Here is a 23,601-nt window from a genome sequence, read left to right as displayed (position 1 = left end):
ACCAAGTGAAAAATGTTAACAATGATGATGATGATGATTTCTACAGACTATATCAGGGGTCATATTTTCCCAACAAACGATCATCACACGTGAGTCAGTGTTTTGGATTTTTTCAAGGAACCTCACATCTAGACAAAACAAAGGATTTAAATTTGAAAAAAAAAAAGATTTTTGAACAAAAAATTCCAGATCTTAAATTGTTAAACAAAAAATCCTGATACTTCTATACATCACATTTTTTCTCCCACCCTTCATATCATGGAAAGCGACTACAGGGGTATCAAGGGAATATTATAAAGCCTAAAAAGCACGCTAACTTCTTTTTTAAAAACAAAATATGTGGGAACTACATTCTAAATAGAGTAACATTGGCTCTTCATATCACAATCTCCATCTTTTCTAACTTTACTGCAATTCTAGCCATTGTATTTTCGTAAGTCTTTTTTTCTACAAAGATGACAGACACATTGTGTAAGGCACCTTCATTCTGTGTTACAGAGGATTTTACATATTGATGATTTTTGTTGGTTCAGACAGTTTTATACTGCTTAAGTTACTCAGCTTATGCACACAAGTCAACATTTTCCTATCTATGGACGCCCACATAGACAGCCCAGTGGCAAAACTAACTGCACTTTCCACAAATTGAACTATAAAAGCTTAGCGCATCATTATTACATTGTTATGTGTAAATTTCTTCTTTAAATCTTTTTTTGTTGTTGTTTTAATTTAATTTGCAGTCCCGACAGACTGGTAGGGTGTGAACATTTTAGCTCCTCTGTTAAGATCTTGGGATGAAAACAGGCCTTGTTTTGTTGAATTGCACAATACACAGTAGAAAAGATGATGTTAGCAGCCTTGGGGCATATTGATGTTTCTACACTACATAAGAGAGCAGCTTTACCATCAGACAGTAAGTCTAAAAAGAGGCTCCAGGAGACCTCTGTCAGACGTGTTTGTAAAGTTCTCCCTCTTCAGTCTTTGTGTTTGTCATCCAACAGAATGTCTACTACACCAGCTCTCAGCAGCTTCACCTGGGAGTGCTGAGCCCCACCATCGACGATGACGACAACAAGTGTCTGGTGGACGTGAACAGCAGGCCGCGACTGCTGGAGTGCAGCTACGCAGCGACCAAACACATGAAGCTCACCTGGACATTCAGTCAGGTACACAGCTCTGAAACAAAGGATCTTTACAGTCTGACATGTGTGGTGTGGTTTTCACTCTGAAACTTTGATGTACTGCTTTGCTAACATTTTCTGAGTGTGTTGAAACATTTTTCTGCTAATTCCTGTCTGCAAGAGCAAAGCTGAAAGGTTAACAGTGCAATCTTTCAATTGAATTGAAGGGGATTTGTACTTCTTTGCCTCTGAGCCTAAGAATCACCTCCTCTGGCGTTCAGAGAGCATGGATCATTCCTTCTCTTTTTTATATGACAGACATTTTAAAAGCTCTTCTTTTTGGCTAATGAGCTTCCACAAATCCACAGCTTCTGTCTTTAAACGTCTGTCTCTGTCTCATTTTTAATCTTCACACTTTTAATGTTGTCCTACAATGTGACAGATAAGTAGAGAGAGCCTGGATAATTAGTCTGATGAAGAAACTACTGTATTCAAGCATTAGGCATCTCTGGGCTGTGTGTGTGTGTGTATATGAGTGAATGCAAGTGCTGTTTTTACCCCGACATCAGTCTGAATAAGAGAGTTACTTGAACATCATTGAGATAATCTCACTTATCCACCGTCCGGTCTCTCCAGAGTTCAATTCCTCACCATCCTCCAGCTCTGCAGCTTCCTCAGGGTCTGCAGCTGCTGGGTACACTGGCAGCAGAATCTGCTCCTAATTAGCATTGGCCAGACTCTGAATCTCACTCTCAATAACATCAGAAGTCAAAGAGATGAAACCCATTAGGCCTATCCCCGTGGGGGTTTTGAAGAGAAGCCTTTTTTTTCTGCTTTAAAAAGTTTGTTGGAGAAGTGGAATGAGACCTGAGAAGAGGAACTTGCCTTTTTTGTACATACCAGATGAGATCACAGATATATGAAAGATTCAGAAGGAAGTGGGGAATGATTTTGAAATGGCAAGTTTAACATTTAGCCAGATATCTCGGGACAAACTTTCCCTCTGTTTGAGAAAAGGAGTTAAAAGTGTAACTCTGTGAGCCTGATCCACTAAGATCCCAGATAACGAGCACTAAATTGGGTGTACAAACTAAAAAATTGCACATGCTATTAGTGGGCCTGATACATTACATGACACTAGGGTGGAGACCAGTGCAACCAGCGAAAACACAAAGCCCCAATGAAAAAATCAAATATGTAGATACGCACACACAGATTCTGTCCCCCTCGTCTGTCATTGCACCTCTGCCTTCTTCTCTCCACACACTGTAAACCCAGATAAGTGGAGTTTACTTGAAAAGTGCTTGTAAACCAGTTACCTTAAAAAAAGACTAAGTAATGAAATAAGTTAATTTAGCTCAACATCTTAAGTAGTTAAGATTTTTATGCAAAATCATTCTACTGAATGACTTTAATCAAATAAACCTGATGCTTATTTGTTACAAATTGAAATATTAAGTCATGTTAAAAAATGTTGTAAATCACTGTAAAACATAATACATTGATCTTACTCAAAACTGAAAGATGTGATATCAATAAATTTGCATTATGAATTAGATAAATGTAATGATAAAAAATTGAATCAAATTTAAAAAACTAAATTAGATAACATTTTAAAGTACAGCTGGGTCTCATATCCACAGTGTTCCCTCCTCACTCATGGTTACAAACGCTGTCACAACAAAAATCAACTCTCATATCATAACTTTGGTAACCGTGAGTGATGAGGGAAGGCAGTAGATATGAGACCCTGCTGTTCATTGTAATATTGTTCTTCAGGGGGCACAGGTTGTCTGAGCCCCACGGCACTGACTGGTGGTCTGTGCTCCACGGCACAGGGTCTTGTACCTACTGACTTTTGCAGTGTGCCTACTGGTTAATATATTCATAAATTAAATGTTTGACTGGACGATCATGCTATTTTGCCAAATTTTGAAATTAAGTGTAAAAAGATATATTTATTTACTTTTGACACAGTCAGTCCACACCACATAGAGCACAGACAGCTGGTCCATGCTGTGACCCACAGACAAACAGTTTATATAATGTCGAGCACAGAGAACCACAACCAAAACCAAAACACAGTCACAAACTAATGATTCTAAGTTGTGCTTACTTAAACAGTAACAAAAGTTAAATCTACTCAGAAATCATCATTTTCAACACTGAAAACTCAGACATTTGAGTGAATTGAACTCACTAACAAATTTTAAGTTTATGTAGCATAGTCCAATGGAGTCATTTAAACTTGAGGGTTTACAGTGCAATGACCGTTTGTGCGTAACACTCAGTTTGCACCTGCCTTTCAAACGTGCTAAATATAGGTGCAAAAACAGTTTCAGGTTTTTTAATTTACTCTGTGAACACTGAATGATTACCTTTGCATTTCCTCTTCCCAGAACTTTGTGTGTCCAGAAGATCTGCATCTATTCTGCTTATTCATGAAGGCAAACAATCTAAATGGACTGTACATGCTATTTTACTCATTTGACAGGTGCAATCCTTGGTGCACTTAGTAAATCAGCTTTGCACATGCTAGCATGTGTTCTCATGTTTTTATACACACAAACCTTTGGTAGATCAGGCCCTTAGTTGGTAAAGTTTCTAAACAGCAGCTCAGGTTTGATCCTGGTGCTTTACAGTTTGAAGCTTGTATCCTCAAACAAAGTGATAGTCCACATTTTCTCCTCTATAAAGTTAAAGTAAGTTGTGCTTACTCTGTTCTTTTGATTTTGGGGCCAATCAAAGAAAATTTTTAATCCACTCAAATCACACCTGCTCACCAACCAGTCGATCAGTCATTGCACAAAAAGACAAAAGAATGAACATTATCTTTGGGTCAACATAAGCCTTTTAATGCAAAGTTGTTCATAATTCTCTTTCACATTACACAAAATGATCTAGATACTTATTAATATAAGAAAAATAGCTAGTGCATAACATCTGACGTGTTCAGTAAATAAACTTAATAATACATTTTCTGTTAATCTAAAACAAAGTGCTGGCACATTAAGCTAAACATTGTTTAACCAAGCAAATAATTAAAGATATCTACTCTGTTAACAGAGCTAATGGTACATCTGCTGATTTATGATCACACTTTCTGGATAATATATGCAACGTAGTTTAATACTAATCAGGATGCAAGCAGCCTTTGCACCAACACACAGCAGTCGGATCAAACAGAAACACACCTCGCCTGCGTTAACAAAGTAGATTTACTCACTAACCATGAATGTGTGTTTGTATTTATAGGCGATAGCACTTCTAACGATATGGACACAAAAAAAGTGGGCTACAGAGAGCACACAGATGGAGACAGATGGAGATGAGAGATGAAGAAAGCACAAAGAAGAAACATACAGGTGGTGCCAGACAAAAACTCAGGCAGGGGGGAGAAAAAGACAGGAGCGTTAAGAAGGGATTGTAGGGGAACAAAAAAGGAAGAACACCTGAGGAGGATAGAAAGCAGAGAGAAGAGGGAGGGAGAGATGGAGGGAACAGCAGCCGGGGAGAGGTGATGCAAAAAGAGAAGTGGAGACGGAGGAGGGCACGCATCGTTTCATGTAAAGCGGGCAGTCAGTTTTTGTGAATTATTGATGAGTGGATCTTTTACAATATTGAACTGAGCTGGACCCCGAGGGAATTCTCATCAATAGAGGGAACAGGAGAGGTGGAGGAGGAGAGAGAGGAGGAGCTCTGCCCGGCAGCAGGTCATTCTTTTTGATACAGCTGCTACTGTTTTCTGACGATGGAGGATTTTCTCCTGCTTTACTTTGTCGGCTGCTTTTATGTGTCTTTGATGGACACCACTTACCTCAAGGCAGCCCAATAAAACGTTTCATTTTGCAGACGTTAAGCACTTCATGTTCATTAAACTCAGGGCAAAACAAACAAGAGAGGAGTGAGGAGCAGACGTGCCTGCTTGTGGATAGGATCAAAGCGGAGACATCAAGAGAAACAGCACTTCTTAATATTGATCAAGAAACTGTGAATTTATACAAAGATGAGGAAAGCAACTCAAAGTGTGAAGCCGTCACAGTGGTTTAACGTCAAATAAACCTCAAACTCTTTAACTCTCATGGCTTTTTTGTTCCTGCATCATGAGAGTGTTTTTAGTTGAAGCTCAGAAAAGATGTTATGAAAGTCAAACTAATAGAGAGGTCTTACTCAGAAACTTGGATCATGTTCAATTCATTATAATCAGTAATTTATAACTTCTCCCAGCCAAGTAGCTACCTACTCAGAGATTCTGAGTTCAGCAAATACCAGCTCCTGTTTTCTCCACTCTCTGCACACACAGCCGGGGCTTTAGCCAATAACATTTTAGGAACTTATAATTGGAAGGCTGCGTCTGATTCTGCCGTCAGACTTGACACATTTGTGCAGGGCAAATATTACCCTCTGCTCGTGTGATGCACTGTGTATAAAAGAACCTTTGGTGTTTAACTACTGAGAAAGCACAAGGGCAATGTTTTTTCATTCAATAAGAAAAAAATCAATAAAGGAAAATAGGTAAAAGGAGATCAGTCAATACACAGAGCCAGGGGCCAGGTACTGTATACACACTGTAAACACACTTTCATTAAGTTGCATCAGGAGCAGCCGCTTTGGTTTACACAAGCTGCCTTCAGGCACAGAACAACTGTGTAGTTCACATGTAGAGCTCAAAGCCAGTACATCAGATCTTTGATTATAGGCGTAAAGCAAAAGAAAACACTAAATGCTTTATGAGTCTCCAGTCCTCCAAGAGTGCCGGTTGCCTGAGTTCAGCTTGGACAGTTAACATTTTGTTGGAGTGGTGATGAGAAAACAACGTATGGACATATTTGCTGCTCACTGGCTCAGATCCTCAGAGCGATCAATACGCAGGAAAAGCTTCAGAAGGTCATTACTGGATAGAGTGCTGTCCTGGACCATCAATGGGAAGTTGTGTGCCAGATAAGGTTCGCAAGCAACAGGGAGATCTGTCAAGAAAAGTCAATTTCAGAACTTTCGAGTGCTTCTCTAGAAGCGAACCATGGATGGTGTTTGTACACCCAAAGCCCCTCATGCTCGGATTAAGAGATGCTGTGGAGGAGCTGGTTGTCAAAAGAACAAACACTGGCTCGATGATTTGGAGATAGTTTGAGTTCAGATTTTAAGAAGAGCTGCTGAACAATGTGCTCCACTGAGAATACCTTAAAACAGATAAAAACAAAAAAGTCTGAGCATGAAATATATCTTTAATGATTAAAGAGGGTTTATTGTGCTGTTTTCAGGCTTGATATTGTCCCTCTGGTACCCCTATAGTAGTTTTACAGAATCTGAAGCTCAAAAGAAATCCACATTTTTCTTACACTGACCCTTATTTCAGCCTCTGTCTGAAAAACTTTGTTTTAGCTGCAGAGATGGTCTCTCTTGGCTCCTGGCTCCACAAACCCCCGTCCCTCTGATTGGTCAGTTCTCTGGACCCTATGGCAGACATGTGGGTGTGAAGACAGACCCTCCAATGTGTCATTAACCAGTTAGGACATCCTTATTCAGACACCTTGCAACTTTGTATGTTACTTTATATCATGTTTAAAATTTGGGAATGCAGAATACCTCCGCTTTAAAAAAAAAGATAAATAATCTGTCATTTGCGCCAACAGTCCAAATGTAAGGTTTTTTTTTCTTGGTCGATCTTACCAAGACAGTGATGAATCATGGTCTGAGTTGCAACTGCAGAACAGGACAGGTTCATGCAGCTGCTAAAAACCACTGACTCTTAGTCACCCTGTCATAATTACTTTGCGAGAAAAGCTCTGCCAATAATGTACAACAAAGCGTCGGTTGACAGAGTGGCTGCTTTCAGCTCTGACCCCAGATATGTTGTCCAGCGGGACTCAGTATGTTTTAAGAAAGACTGGGAGATGAAAAGTGCCTGATGCCAAACCAAGTATTGCCCCAAGATCACCCTCCAGAGTGAAAACTGAAGTCCTGCAGGAGGCCTTCATGAGCTGGAAGCTAAGCCCAGATAAAATAACCAGCAACTCCACAACACACTTCACAGAGGCTTTGCATGTTAACATACCTGTTTCATACTGTGTTTTTTCAGTTAGTAGAATTAGGCTTTACAGGTTAAGCTTTAAAGGAGCTACATTTGAAGAAGCAAAACCACTTGGTGCACCACCTTGTCTTACTCATCACATCCTTTGAGGTGAATGACTTAGGGATTGAGCGTCTAGCTGACAGATTGCCTGACGTGCTGGCCAACCCGTTGCCTGGCGGTCTGATAGCTTTCTGGCTGACTGGCTGTCTGACCGGCTGATTAACTAGTGTTCCCGCCTTAATAGCCGTGAATCAATAGTGTGGTCCAACTCTGCACTCTGTAGAATGACAGACGGGCTCGCTGCTGAACTGAGGACAAGGTGTTGGACTGACGCCAAGTATTTGTCTGCATGTGCATGAGGGTGCATACGTGCATGAAAGAGATGGTGGGAACAGGAATATGTGTGTGCTTGTATATGCTTTAGCCCAGCTTCTGTACAATCACTCCGAGCTGCCCTCCTCCTGGGAGCCAAGAGGTAAAGCACAGACTTTTAAGTACACTTGCTGGAAGTCACTCAGGAGGTCGAACACTCAGAGAAAGCCAATGACAGGTGTTCAGCATAGAAGGTAAAAAAGATCATTGTGAGTACTTTAATGCCCCTCAAGTTCTTCCTCTGCACTATATACAGTAAGAGCCATCAGAGAGGGCCTCCATTATAACTCTCTCCTGCTATGATGTCCCATTAGCAGCCCACTGCAGCAGCCAGAGTGAAAGCTGAAAATGTCAAACCCAGAGCTGCAGAGCTCATGCTGTGTCTGAAAGCAGAAACCAAGAGGGCTAGGTGTATTTTGTGCACTGCAGTAGAGGAAAGCCATAAAGGCAGCAGCCCTAGGTTGATTTGAGTGGAATGCTAAAAAAAAAAAAAAAAAGTCTGCATCAAAGGTTTTCTTAATACATATTTCATCTGTTTCCCTGTGTACTTTACACATGCATTCACAGCACAGGAATCAGGTTATAGAGCTGTTATAAAAATGAGACAGTGAAGAATTATTTGAGGATCTAAGGAACTCAGTGAAACAGAGAATTACACGTGTTGCTAATGTGCATTCTTCTTGCTGTTGCTCTTTACCAACACTCATCTTTTATCGTTTGGATGCATTTCTCCAGTTGTTAACAAGTTAGATGCACACTGGGTCTGTCTCCATTTAGTGCTGAGTGAAAAATATAAAACACACAGGGGGATATGGAAGTATTTACTGGGAACAGCTGGCTGTGTTTGTCAGTGAGAGCATGTCTTGATAGTAATATGTGGGCCTCCAAACACAAACAAGATATCAAGAGACAATCACTCAAAGTCCTTCAGAGAGCTTAAAAGGGCTGATCGTAATCCACACTTTAAAATGAGATTATCAGCGCTAGTATTGCTGATTCCAGGTTATTTTAAAATGCTACTTCTTAGCTTCCCAATCGGGTCGACCAGCACCAGATTGATTTACAGCAAGTCTAGGTCTCTATGACAACACCATGCCAGCTGAAGAAGTTTAGTAGAGAGAAGAGATAAAACACAGAAATCTGTGTTTTATCTCCGTTGAAAACGATTTCTATGACTAATTTTGTAGTGCTGGTGGACACAGGAGTCTGGCTGTCGGACAGAAAAAGGACAGAAGAGCAGAAGAAAGCTAAAAAGGAGGGAGATACAGCCCAAGCTAAAGGCTAATTAGCCTTTAGCTTGGGCTGTATCTCTCTATAACACAGGAGCTAAACTGTTTGTGATAATGTTCAGTCCAGCCAACATGCAGCAGTTATTCTGCAGTGGTCTGTTCAAACTTGAGAGTCTATCAATAGAATAGAATAGAATAGAATAGAACTTCATTGTCATTGTAACAAGAACAACAAAATTGAAGCCACTATAGCAATCAAGAAAACAAAAGTAAGAAAGTGTATAGAAAGTGTAAAAAGGTCCATAAGAAAACAGATGATGACAGCTTGTCCATCATTGTCCAGTTCAGCCAGCCTCCACCTCCACAGGGTCCAGGACTGAGCTTCTTCAGTCATGCTCCATCTCTGTCTCCTGGATCCTGTCTGCTCCCAGCAGGTGAAGTTCTTCCAATCTGGCGTTGGTGTCTGATGTTAGGCACCGTTAGCGATGTCTGTGAATAGCATGATGCTACTCTGCCCTCTGGTATTCCCTCTGTTGCTGGGTTAGCACAGCTAGCTCGTCCATCTTATGATCCTAATAACGATGGATGGAAGGACAGGTCCATGTTGCTCTCACCTGAGAACCAGCACACCGTCCTCACCTCCTTCTCCTCACCTTGTGGGAAGACATCAGGCCTTACACCAGTTAGCATTGACATGCTACAGGCTGCTAACAGCTGAGTTCACATGTAAACAATGCAGCCATGGTTACATGTAGGATCTCCAGACAAACACAGGAGAAAAAATAGTAAAAATATCACTGACGCCACAAAAAGTTTGGTGTCCATGACCAACAGATGAGCCATGCAAAGTAATGATCCACTCCAAATACAAAAATTATGAAAAAGAGATTTAAAAAAAACTACAAGAAACAGACAAAGAAGAGAGAGCATAGCCAACAGGGCCGCGACTAACAACAATGAAGAGTGAGGTTATGTTAGCTCTGATTGGTAGATGACTGGCAGGACACAACCAGGCTTTACTGACATTACACATTACAGACATGTCTTAGAGCACCGGACAGCCAGCTGAGCTGAATATAAACAGCTACTAAACTACTTACAAACTGACAGTGTTTACTTGTTTTCATGTTAGCCTACAGATACGTCGGAGCACTGTGCCGATGATGACGCTAACATAAAGCCGGCTGCTACGTTTGCTTGATGTCACATTGTAAACTGTAGCACCACATACCTGTACTAATAAGTCCTTGACCTCAGCGTGTTGTATCCAGTAAAAAGTTGTCTTTAACAAAGAAAATTTGATTCGATCTGATCTCCATTTAATTCCAAAACAAACGCATGCCTCAATAAAAGTAATTTACAACAGTGTGCGAAGACTCTGGGCCACAAGGTGGTGAGGGAGTGCAATTAAAACAGATCCTCCTCACAGCATCTTTAAGGAACTGCACTCTCAATTGTTAGTTTGTCGCTTTGACTTTGCCTCTGGTTTGATGAAGTAATAGTACAAAACCCAAAATCCATTGTTACTCTAGAAACAATGACTGAAGTAGCTTCCATCACTCCACACCAACCAGGCTCCACTAACGAAATGAACGACCACCTTGTCATTTCAAATTAAAAAACCTTTATGAAATAAAACATCAGAAGTCTTCAGGGGGAAAGGGCTATTCACTGCATGCAGCAAATTTAATATAAAAAAACTGTGACCTAGAAACTAAATTTATCTCTGAAGATGACATGCTGTCAGGATGTGTCTGACAAAGCTCTGCAGATGAGAGTGACTGATTGATGAGGTGTCAACAGTTTCCAGCTTTTTCTTCCGTCCTGGGGGAAATCCAGCTGATAATTGGTTGAAACGTCCTCCAAAGCCTTTGAGTTTTTTAGTAGACTTTGTAGTAAATGATCTGTTTAACTTATTGGGATGGACAGGTTACTTTATGAGGAGACTAATACATAGTAATGCAACCATACAGATCAAAATGTAAACCGTCTTAGTTGACTGTTTCGGCCACTGTGGAAAAGCTTTAAGCTGTAGAAAAAAAAACAATAAAGCGCACTGATAAAGAACAATCAGTGCAGAGGTGGGTGTACCTGAGCACTCTGACAGCTGCTTTGTTTAAATTACTCTGATGAGAGCCAAAACAGTGAGATAACGGCCCTGAAGAGCTGAAGAGGGCTGGAGACCCCAGGTCGCATTAACATTCTGAAACAGTAAACAGCATGGGGGATACTTTTATTACTTTAAACACTTCAAAAATGGTGTTTAACAGCTGACAAGAGAGCTCAGGAAAGATAAAAAAAAAAAAAAAAGAAGATATCTTTGATCACAGAATCAAAAGGGTCTTTATCATGTAAGTGTGCTGAAAGAAGTGTGGTCACTTTAATGTAATGTTTACATGAAAACCAGGAAGAAAGATGCAAACAGCATGAAAAAGATAGGAGAGGTTGAAGCCACAAAATCTGTCAGCTGTGACGGAGAGATCTGCAAAGCTGGAGATGGTGCATGAAGTAAACACTTCACAGAACACAGCAGGGATAGTGACTGATAACAGCTCAGCCTCCTCTACTTCACCTATCAGAGATGGTCAGAGCTCAGTGACTCTTTAAGCTTTTCTCAGATCTGTGTCCAGAGACTGTCAGTATTTACCAACACTCACGACCATGATAAGACAAAAAAAATCTTAAAACTTTTACCTTCATATTAGTGCCAACAGGCAGAGGTGAAATATGCCAAACTCATTAATCTGGGTTTATTAGCTACATATGTGATCAAGATACACTCACCACAACCATTTTGTTGTCCTGTCCAACTGCTCGACAATGCTAATCAGCCAATCACATGGCAGAAATTCAATGCATGTAGTCATGTAGACATGGTCAAGACGATTTACTGCAGTTCAAACCGAGCATCAGAATGAAGAAGAAAGATGATTTAAGTGACTTTGAACGTGGCATGGTTGTTGGTCTGAGTATTTCAGAAACTGCTGATCTACTGGGATTTTAACCAACAATCATCTCTAGGGTTTACAGAGAATGGTCCCAAAAAGAGAAAATATCCAGTGAGCAGCAGTTCTGTGGGCCAAAATGCCTTGTTGATGCCAGAGGTCAGAGGAGAATGGACAGACTGGTTAGAGCTGATAGAAAGACAACAGTAACTCAAATAACCACTGGTTACAACCGAGGTCTGCAGAAGAGCATCTCTGAACACACAACACGTCCAACCTTGAGGCAGATGGGCTACAGCAGCAGAAGACCACATCCGGTGTCACTCCTGTCAGCTAAGAACAGGAAACTGAGGCTACAGTTCACACAGCAACACCAAAACTGGACAATAGAAGATTGGAAAAACGTTGCCTGGTCTGATGAGTCTGGATTTCTGCTCCACATTCAGATGGTAGGGTCAGAATTTGGTGTCAACAACATGAAAACAGGATCCATCCTGCCTTGTATCAACGGTTCAGGCTGCTGCTGGTGTAATGGTGTGGGGGATATTTTCTTGGCTCACTTTGGACCCCTTAGTACCAACTGAGCCTGGTTTAAAGTCCACAGCCTACCTGAGTATTGTTGCTGACCATGTCCATCCCTTTATGAGCACAGTGTACCCATCTTCTGATGGCTACTTCCAGCAGGATAACGCTCCATGTCATAAAGCTGGAATCATCTCAGACTGGTTTCTTCAACATGACAATGAGTTCACTGTACTCAAATGTCCTCCACAGTCCCCAGATCTCAATCCAATAGAGCTCCTTTGGGATGTGGTGGAACAGGAGATTCTCATCATGGATGTGCAGCCGACAAATCTGCAGTAACTGTGTGATGCTATCATGTCAATATGGAGCAAACTCTCTGAGGAATGTTTCCAGTACCTTGTTGAATCGATGCCATGAAGGATTAAGGCAGTTCTGAGGGCAAAAGGGAGCAAGGTGTACCTAATAAAGTGGCCAGTGTGTGTATATTGATGTTGCTTTTGACAATCATATTTGTAGCAACAACAATGTTGTTTGTAAAGCACATTCCATTACAAGGAAGCTCAATGTGCTTTGCAGCGAGAAAGAAGACATAAAACAAAAAGTTGCAATCATCAGACACAGCATACAGCAGTCAAACACAATGCTGAAAGAAAGTAAAATCCTATAACATTGCTGCACAAGCAGTTAACCTCTAGAGTCACCATAGTAACCGGCTAACAGTACAACTGTTCGTATGGTCTGGAGAATAAAAAGGCTTTGAGTTTGGTTTTAAAAGACAGTTGTGATGGACCTCAGGTCAGCAGGCAGTTAATCCAGAGAGAGGACCTCAGTAACTGAAGGCCCCTCCATCAGACTTTGATCTGGCTCTGGGTTCAGTTCGAAGACTTCCACCTAATGACCTCAGGGATCTGATCAGACCATCCCCTGTGAGCAAGTTAGAAATGTACAGAGGAGCTGAACATTTGAGCACTTTAAGGGCTAATAATAAGAGATTGATTCTGTATTGATCTGGGAGCCAGTGAAGTATTTTTAAAACTGTGTGATAGTTTGCACACATTTTCTTCTGCATGTCAGGATTCTGGCTGCTGTGTTCTGAATTTGCTCGGTCCATCCTGCGGATAACCTTTACAGGACTTTAACCAATCAAATATTTAACTGCTGGGTAGTTAATTAGCAAGACAACTGGAAATTATTTGTTTTATGCAGTTAGTTCTCACTGTAAGAGAAAATGCACTGAACAAGGCTACCTATGTTTGAAGTAAATGGTTGGAGATTTTTGGCGCTCTCTGTGGGGAAACCTAGTATTTAAAGGTCCCATATTCTGCTCCTTTCCTGCAGTTTAATATGGATCATTGATGTCTTCATGAAATGGTAGTAACATGTTTTGGTCCAAAAAGCCAATAAATCAAGCACAGCAGCATTGTTTCCAGGCTCTCATAGCCCCTCTGTTCAGAACGCTCTGATTTAGTGAGCGTGACCTTCATATGTAAATGAGCCACCACTGATACCGCCCTGCTCTTCAGCGTCACTGAGAGCGGCGCCACGAGCTCTGAGTGCTCAATGTTTAGAAAACAGCGAAGCTCGTTTACTGTAACATTACAGGCTAAAACAACAGGCTAACTGCAGCTACAGTTAGCATCCTGAAGCTAACACAGAGACAGGGGGGGGCACTGAGGAAAAGCTCTAACATCTGCTCCACAGCACACAGCATTTAAAATACTCACATTTCCAGGGTCTGAGGTTTGTTGGCGGATGGTTGGTAATGCGCCTGGATTCAGGACCAGTCTATTCGCTAGCCCTCTGTTGTACTGTCCAAAGTTGGAAAAGCAGTCGGCCCAGAAGTGACTAGCACACACATGCACAGTTTTACTGAGTGTAGCTGGAACATTTCCTTGATAAATGAACTCTAGCCACTTAGTCTTGTCTTCTAACGAGATGGGAAGCTTGTGCATGGAATTATGTCGCTGTTTACAGCCACAAACAGAGTAGTGATGGCTCTTCAACTTTCCAGCAGTGGGGTGGAGAGTGGGCAGGGGGGGGGGTTCGGGGTGTCTGCTCTGGTGGACCAATCAGGTCAGACTTGTTCCTGATTGGTCAAAAAAGGAATCGCTGACACCGGCGAATCCTCAAAATTCCAAACATCTCGTTTTAGGTCAGGATTTTACATTCACAAGCACTACTAATTAAAGCTTTTGTCAATAAATGGCACATTTTGTGGGCTGATTTTACACCACAGTGTGTTTTGTCTGGATTTTCAATTTCTTCATCTTGATCGTTGTGCTAAGATTAGCTGATGTGTAGTTTGGGACTATAAGTCATCAGGGATATGGAGACGTCGATTTTGAAAATGAAACGTCTGAACAGTAACAATCCTCAACAAATAAGCAGCAAATGAAGAAAAATCAATGTTCAAATGTTGAAACCTTTGGAAAGTTTAACCTTTGTAATAACTTGAAGTGGTGCACTCATCCAACTCTACAAAGATAATCTGTGGCTGAGTGGGTTTAGAGAGGCATCATGCTCCACTTATCACACATGAATGTACTTAATAAGAACGCGAACGTCGTCCAAAGAGTTTTAACTGTTTCATCATAATAAATCGAACCGTCTCCTGGTTTATTTCAGTGTTTCACTCAGATCATGTCAGGAGCGATAAAGTGATACAAATCCAATATGTGGATCTGAGCTGGATTCCTTCCCTGCTCTGTCCATCTCTCCCTGACTGTGTGTGTTTGTGGGTGTATGTATGTGAGAGGAGAGGGTTACATACATGTGTGGGGCATCAATGAGTGGACACTTTGTTCTGGAGAGAGCGAGCACCTACACATGCCGTCCAGCTGATGTGTGGGCAAACAGCTCTGTGCAGCAGCAGCAGCAGCAGCTGTGCACACACAGCGTCAGGCTGAGAAAATCGATATCCTGTCAGGGGGCTGAAAGCCTCAAGGGGAACGGGACTGTGTTTCTGTTCTACATATGTCTGCTTTCTCGTTTTATTTGTGGTGTGTTCAACCATGTCCATGAGGATGTCGAGTTAGCAGCTACATTCAGCCAAAATGAGGCAAAACACTGTGATACATGTGCATGTGTGTGTGTGTGTGTGTGTGTGTGTGTGTGTGTGTGTGTGTGTGTGTGTGTGTGTGTGTGTGTGTGTGTAGGAGTGAGGGTAGGAGTGTGTGTTGTTCCAGGAGATGTAAAGCATATTGATTTTCAAAGCAAAGCAGCTTTCCTAAAACCCACAGCCAGTTTGACACAAATGGATCTTGTCTTCTCACTGCCTGAGTTCAGGCTCATTAAAACATATTACTGTTTTTGCCATATCACCAAGGGTCTGCTCTGGGTGCCAGAGGGTTGTTTGCGAGGCATTAATGTTCAAACACACACAGGCACACACATTCACATAGACACAATGAAGAGGTAGGGTCTAATGTTGGGCTAAGCAAGCTTCTTATTTAAAGAGACACTGCTTCAAACACTAAGGTATCACTCCCCACACACACACACACACATTTTTACCTTCCTGCACTGCTTCCCTCTGTCTCCCTCACTTTACTTCACTTCAGTATGCGATCAGCTTTATTGGCACAGATATTACTTTGGCTGCAATGCCAAGAAATTTGAATACCAATAAATAAAAGAAAGCACAGTGAAATCAAAAGCCATGAACTTGTTTTTGTTTAGGAGTGCGGCTCAGCAAGTCAGAATGTGAAGGGTTCAATATTTTCCATCAGTTATTTATAAAAAAAAAAAAAATTATCCTTTCATTGTTGACTCTGAACTCCAGCTAAAATGTTTCAAGCATTTCTCAACTCAACCCAAACTTTATTTATAGGGCACAATTAAAACAACCGAAGTTGATCAAAGTGCTGTACGAGTTAAAAACAGCACAGATAATAGGATACAATACTAAGATACATAAAAACATGAAACTAAAGGAAATAAAAATTGAATAAGATAAATTAAAATAATTTGAAAAGTAATGCTAGATACCCGGTCAACTTTGATTTAAAGCCAGGGAGAAGAGGTGAGTCTTAAGAGAAGATTTAAAAACCTCATTTGACCCCACAGAGCTGATATGCAGATGTAGGTTGTGCCACAGCCGGGGGCAGCCGACACAGGAGCTCTGTCACCTTTAGTTTTATGTCTGGTTTTGAATTTTTTCAGATTTTAAGTTTGACAGTTGAGGCCTGATAACAGTGACAGTGTCAGACTCATTTAATCGAGTCAAGGAGAAAAAAGTGGACTGTCCTTCTGTGGTTCAAAGTTCTGTTTTTCACATTTCAGTAATCACCAGTCAATAGTTTGGACACGCCTTCTCATTTTATGGTTTTTCTTCATTGTCATCAAAACTGAAGACATCAAAACTATGAATGAACATGTATGTAATTATGCATGCAATAACTCAAAACTTGTTTCATACTTTAGATTCCTCAAAGTAGTTCTAGTTTGTTGGCTGCTTTGCTCACTCTCTCAGTGAGCTTTACGAGGTGGTCACCTAAAATGGTGCAGTTGCAATCATGAGTAGTAAAATAATAAAACAAATATCAGTAATGCTGTTTTCCCACAGTCTTGAAGGAGTCCCAACAGGTGCTGAGCACTTGTTTGCCCTTGTGCCTTCATTCTGCGGTCCATCTCATCCCAAAACAACTGGACTGAGTTCAGGACTCATCAGACCAAAAGCACCAAGTTCCACTGGTCTAATGTCTGTTCTTTATGTTCCTTGAATTAAATAAATCTCTTCAGCGTGTTGCTTTCCCTCAGTCGTGGTTTCTTAGCAGCTACTTGAGCATTAAGGCCTGATAGGCAAAGTCTCCCCTGGACAGTTGATGTAGAGATGTGTCTGCAACTCAGCTGAACTCATCTTCAGCAGCAGAGGTGACTCTTGGTCTTCCTATCCCGGCGCTCTTCATGTGAGCCAGTTTTATTGCAGCATTTGAAGGTTTTTGCGACTGCAATTGGGGATACATTCAAAGTTTTTCTGATTTTCTTGACAGACTGACCTTCATGGACTGTCGTCTGTCTTCACTTAGCTGATTGGGTCTTGCGTTGATATGGGGTCTAACAGTTGTCAAACAGGGCTGTCAGCTGTGTAACAACCAACACAGCTGATGGTCCCAACCTGGGTAAGAAGGTAGAAAATTCCACATTTGAACCCAGACAAGCCAAACTATCAGTGTATCGTTCGTTCATTCCATATCTGTTTTAGAATCCAAAATTGGAAAACTGATAACGACATGTTATTTCATTTCTTGTTTTCAAATCAAAAATCGGAAAACAAATAACGGCCTATTTTTCACTGTTTTGATTTTGTTTTTAAATTAAATATAGAGTATGAGAGAATGGAATTGTCATGGGATTTTTTTCTATTCATTTTTGGTTTGTATCATTTTTGATGTGTTGAGACCAGTAAGTTGTTGACTTTTTTCTCAGCGAGGCCAGTCTTTAACCAGTTTGAAACCAGTTCACAGAGATAGAGAAGGAGATATACAGTGAGTGACATATAAATAGACCACTATGGCCGCACTAGAACAATACGCAGATGTTACTCAGCAGTTGGTCGAAGCTGGTAAGACCCACACAGACATTTCAGAGACGTTGGAGGACATGGGTGTCCTGAGATGCTCTGCAATGAGTGTCAGATGTTTCTGCATCCAACACAACCTCAGGCAGAAACGTCATGTTACTGATGCCCCCTAAGTGTGACACACATCCCCTCTGTAAAAAGCTCGTACACGTCCGCCATCCTTGACAAATACGTTAACTAATAATAACTGTAAAACGTCAGCTATCGTGCTGCTTATTTCACCCATCAGTGGAATTACCCGGTAAAGACTGACTGACCTTCCTGAGGAAAAAAAAAAAAAAGTCAACAACTTCCAGGTCTCAACACATCAAAAATGATACAAACCAAAAATGAATAGAACAAAATTCCCATAATAATTCCATTCTCTCATATTCTATTTTTAATTTCAAAACAAAATCAAAACAGTGAAAAATAGGCCATTATTTGTTTTCTGACTTTTGATTTGAAAATGAGAAATGAAATAACAAGTCATTATTCGTTTTCTGATTTTGGATTCTAAAATGGATATGGAATAAACAAATGTTACACTGAGACCACACCTGTGAAGTGAAGACCATTTCAGGTCATGACGTCATGACGCTCATTGAGAGAAGGCCTTGGGTTTGCAAAGCCAACATCAAAGCAAAGGGTCGTTGCTTTGATTAATCTTAATATAAAACACATTTAAAGTAATTTAACAAGTTCATCTTTGCAACATTATTCCATATGTCTTGCTTGATCTATTTGATGCCTTCAGTAATTATCAGAATGCAGTTTGTAGTAAGGATAAAGAAAAACACACTGAAGGTGTGCCGTAACTTTTGACTGGTAGTGTTTAGCATTTTGAAACAAAGGTCCTTGAGTCCAGAAGAAAAGTGGAGAGGCCCAGAATCCAAGGTGTTTGAAGTCCAATATGATGTTGACTGTTTTACCGAGTCCAGTCTCCATAGCAGTACAGTACCAGGGTTTTAGAGCACTTCCTGCTTTCAGCTGCTAAGTTTTACAGAGATGCTGATTTCCTTTACCAGCAGGAAGATGCTCATATAAATATTACAGATCTAGATTGACCAGTGTACTAACAGTGCTTTAGGCTAATCACCTTCATGCTTTGCTGCAGTGATGCAGCCATTCATAGTGAAGGAGCCCCAACCAAGAATTGAGTGTTTAAATACAAAAAGTCCTTTTTAAAAAGTTACATTTCTCTTTATTTCAGTTCTTTTCAGATATTTGAGTTATTGGGTCACTGATTTTCATGACCTATAAGCCATGACTTTCAGAAATAAACAAAAAATATCTTGAAATACTTCACTTAGCTTGCCTCTTTTCTTTTTTTTTTCGATGAAAAAAAAAACACTTTTCACCTTATTTTTAGTCAGAGTTTATTTGTGTTGAACAAAAAATGTAAAAGCTTTGTGATACTGGACTACATCTACAGTTTCTGGTTGATGTAATTTACTGAGGACAGCTGTAGACTTGTCTCCATAAAACGCTGAGTCAAAGTGTCAGGTTATTTTTATTTAGGCTGCACAAGATTGCTGAGTCTTCCTTTTATTTAATCTCACTCAGCGTGCATTGCTTGGTGGACTTGATGAGTGAATGTGTAGGATGTGTAAGCATTGTTTGCTGCTGTGCTGGCCTTGGTCTGCTGTATTAAACTAGTTTTACTTTGAGAGAAAGGACTCCACGTTTCAAAACACAGGCAGAAATAAACTGACTATGCTGAACAGTTGATTTGCCTCTGTAGCTTTTCTGTAAAGTTCTTCATATATTTTGCAGCCTTCATCCATCAGATTGAGTTTGTTCCCCCAAAAATGAAAAGTCTAGACTGCCGACCTTTGTTGTAAAGGTTATTGGCTGCTGTACAGGGTGCAGTGAATAACTGCTGGCCTGCAGATGTCTGATAACAGTGCATGTCTGGTTTTAGTATGTGGCACATTCTTTTGGTCTTTGTTGGTTGACTGGAAGAAGAACATTTTATCAATTGATGATTTTTTTATTCCAACATTCATTTTTTATTAAAAAAAGGTTTCAAATGAAGATTGTAGAATATTCACTTAAGAAGCTGCTCATCCTTTGAGTTTTTGGTGTTTTAATCGTGCCTCCATTGGTCTCATAAGGTCCGCTCTTTTTACTTATCACTTCATTTTTCTTTAGCTATACTTTATTTAAAGGTAGGGTTTGCAGGAATTTTTGTTACTTGTTAGTAAACACAACATTCAAACTGGGCTCCTCCTCTTTGGCTCAGTGCCAGCAGCAGCACACACCCACTGACTCCAACCAAAGCCATGTGAACACACTCACTAGCCCAATAACCACCAGTAGCATCATGTTTCTATGTGGGAGAGACTCGAGAGCCATGCACCTGACTTGGCATGCTAGCACAAGCTAACCACATACCTGCTTAGCATAAAGCCAACTATGTTTCTCTTCATCCAGAGCTGCTATCTAAGTGTCCCAAAACGAGTGACAGTCAAGCCAAGCTTCACCCTCACTTAGGAAAAAGCTTTATCGGTTTGGCGCTTTGTTTCCCACTATCATAGCTGCTCAGGATAGCGTCTCCACTCGCTAAAGTCACTGGCGCACTGTGCACTCTGTGATTGGCTGAGATAATCAACCAGAAACATCCCAACACAACCAAAACATCTATATACAGGCAGAGGAGGGGGTTGAGGCAGACACAGACACTGACACACATGTAAAGACGCCCAGAAATGATAATTGAGCAGGATTGTTCCTGTAAAAGTTGACATTTTATTTTTTAGGAAAATCAAGCAGACCCTACCTATAAAGTGCAAAATACACTAAAATGCATCGCAGTGCAAACAAAAATAAAAGCTTAAGCATGATGTAGAGGAGAGCAGGATTGTGTGTCTATAGCTTCATCACCTGTTTATTCATGCTACTTGAACTTCCCTGTGCTTATGGCTCACTCTTTCTCGTTTCTTCTCCAGGGCGGTGCCATCCAGAACATCGACACTCAGCGTTGTTTAGAGCTGGTGGAGAACAAACAGTCAGAGTTCCAGCTTGCTATTCAGGATTGCACCAATCAGAAGTGGACCATCACCAACATACTGACTGTCCTACCGCAGTGAGCACACAGACACCAGTCTGACACTGGAGCACCTTTGTTGTGATGGACTACTTCAGTATGCCAGGAATTTCAGGGGAGAGACTCTGCTGCTTCAAATCTAAAACCCAAACAGACCCAAAGCTGACCGTCACAGAGTCCTGGTGCACTTCACGAGAATTAGTTTCCAGTTAAAAACGGGATAACTTGCTGACCTAAGCAGCAAATTAAGAGTCCAAAAAATGAGCTGTGATGCCAGACTTGTTTCTAACGAGAATCTGCACAGGAAAAGCTGTTCTTCAATCAGACATGGACCATCAGTAACCTAATAACCGTTTTATACCGCTGACCTGAGAGGAGAGACATTCACAGATGGAGCTCCAGCTCTTAAAACTTCCCGCTCTGCAATCCAAATGAGAAATATAGTCACTTGTTCTCGGGGACAGGCTCATGAAATCATGTAAGCACTCCGGTTATTGCAGGAGCAGGGCTGTGATGAATTTTGGGTCCCTGTCCTCAGTTTAAGAAAGGGCATGTACTTTCTCAGTCACCGCGCACAATCACCATAACAGATTGCGTGAGCGGGGTTGCAATAGGTTTGTGTGCACAGAGAGAGTCGTGAACAGGATTTTTTCAGTGCATACAGGCTGATGTGTTACAGAAATGATACGGTGGAGACAGGTTTTGAGTTATTATACATACAAACCAGTTGAACTCAGAGAGTATGCAGAACAGATGCTGCAGATTTCCTCAGCATCACAAAAAAAGGCGAGGATAAAACGGAGAATAACCACAGAGTGATTTAAACTGGCATTGTAGGGAAACTCTTTTCATCAAAAAGTTTCATAGCGTGCTCGGGGATTCATTTGATCAGAAGCAGAGCCGTCAATCATCCGCAGACGCCATTTTTATGGGTTCAGCCACAGAGCAAGAGATTCATCCGGAAAAGAAGATTTCAGACTTCCAGCTCGTTTAATACCAGCGCCTAACGCGACTCTGGCTCATGCAGCATTGATAAATCTTAGGCAGACCTGGGTGAAGGAAGGAGAGAGAAGTGGAAACTGTCAGGTTTAAAGAAGACCAAGCACACCTAGGAAGCCAGAGCAGGTCTGATTTCGTAGTAAGCACATTAGTCTGATAAAGACAGCTCTCCAGCATATGACCTCTGAGCTTCTGTATCACTTTTTTTTTTTTCTGAACAGGGCTGATGTGATGAAAAGGAAAAGATCAGCCCTTGAGTTTCCAATTCACGCTTTTTCTTTTGAGCCATTTTGAATACCCAACAACACTCTTTTCTGCTTTACTAGAGTTCATCCATGACCATACTCCTAAGAAGCATTCACAGAGACATAAGAGGAATAATAAAACTTACACAAGAAGATATCTATTGAACACCCACACAGGGGACAGAAAATGTGTGTTCAAGCCAAACTGTTGAAAATGCATGAGTGGGCGCAAGAAGAAAACAAAGTTCAGATATTTACAATTATATTTCAAGGTTTCCTCCTCAAGAATTACTTCATTTGTGTCCACTTGTGGATGGTACAACATTTTAGACTATTTATGCAAATCAAAAACAGAAAAGTTCAGTAAACTGAAAGGATTTTTCTGTCGTTTTTTTAGGCCTTATTGTGTGAATTGAGATATTTCCCTCAGTTATTGCTGCAGTGCGTTTATCAAGTTTACAGGCAAAAATTTATGTGGAACAAATCGGTATGTCTAAAATAACGTCAGATGGAACAAATCTGAATGGCTCAATAACAGCTAAAATACACCGATGTGTCTGCAGTGCATCTCTGTTTCAAATAGGTTTCATGCAAGTCAGTGTGTCAACTTACACTGGATCTGTTCTGTTGCAGCACGTCTGCGTGGCCGTCATGTTGCAGGTAACATGCAGCCATCCTATTTTTGACGGACGCAGACCTGTGACGCATAAATTCGTAGGGAACATTGAGTGGGACAGGAAGTCGTGAGAAATCAGTTTGTTTCTAGCTTGACTATGATGATAAATGGATATAATGAGTCGAGCCAGACCCAACATGAATAAAAAGAGACTTATCAATGGAGTGAGAAGTGTGGGAACTCCTCGGTCTGTGACTCCAGCTGTCTGTCAGTCATACAGCTTGTTGGACTGAACACGCAGTCGGTGTAAGTTGACAAACGTAGTCAAGACACAGCTCCACAGAGTTGCACTGCAGACGTATCTGGTGTATTTCAGGTGTAAGCCTATCCAACCAGTCTTTGTCAAACCATGTTATACTGACTTATCTAGAGGGCTAAACAAGTTCAAACTGAGATAACCTCTAAAACTTCTGACTGCATAGTGGTTTTGGAGAGCACTGGGTTGTAAAGCAGTTAGCATGTGTGGGGCCATTCATGTGTACAGGCAGCCACCTAAGCCTGCACTGGAAAAAAACTGAACTCTTATCAAGTGTTTTTGTCTAATTCTAAGTAAAAATTGTCGTTATACTTGATTTGAGCCACATTCAAATGGTTAGTCCAGAAAAATGTCTTGTTTTAAAGTACTTAAAAACAAAAATGAGGTCTGAATTGCTTATAACCATAGACTGTAAAAAAAAAATGGACGTCATCTTGCTTGGCTCGAAGTGAAAAACTGCTCCCCCTGGTGGCTGGCTGCAGTATAGGTCAAAAAATCCATCTCCCCAGTCATTCCAGATGGGCTGTGGTCAAACTTTAAAAAATTAATAC

General features: G+C 40.9%; 1 protein-coding gene across 1 annotated transcript in view; it reads left to right on the top strand.

The window, feature by feature from the left end:
- LOC141796416 (polypeptide N-acetylgalactosaminyltransferase 18-like) overlaps positions 1–23,369 on the top strand; it is a 217,857-nt gene extending 194,488 nt beyond the window's left edge. Inside the window, exons 10-11 of the mRNA XM_074677517.1 lie at positions 1,002–1,166; positions 20,777–23,369. Of these exons, the coding sequence (XP_074533618.1) occupies positions 1,002–1,166; positions 20,777–20,917 (306 nt within the window). The 3' untranslated portion in view covers positions 20,918–23,369. The remainder of the gene's footprint in view (positions 1–1,001; positions 1,167–20,776) is intronic.
- The last annotated feature ends 232 nt before the right edge of the window (positions 23,370–23,601 follow it).

This window comes from Halichoeres trimaculatus, unplaced genomic scaffold (assembly GCF_033239565.1).
Source record: "Halichoeres trimaculatus isolate MK-OKI-2021-1 unplaced genomic scaffold, fHalTri1.1 fHalTri1_scaffold_10, whole genome shotgun sequence".
In the NCBI taxonomy this organism is placed as follows: Eukaryota; Metazoa; Chordata; class Actinopteri; order Labriformes; family Labridae; genus Halichoeres; species Halichoeres trimaculatus.
The sequence above is the reverse complement of the archived record's forward strand: the minus strand, read 5'-3'. Positions and strand labels throughout refer to the sequence as shown.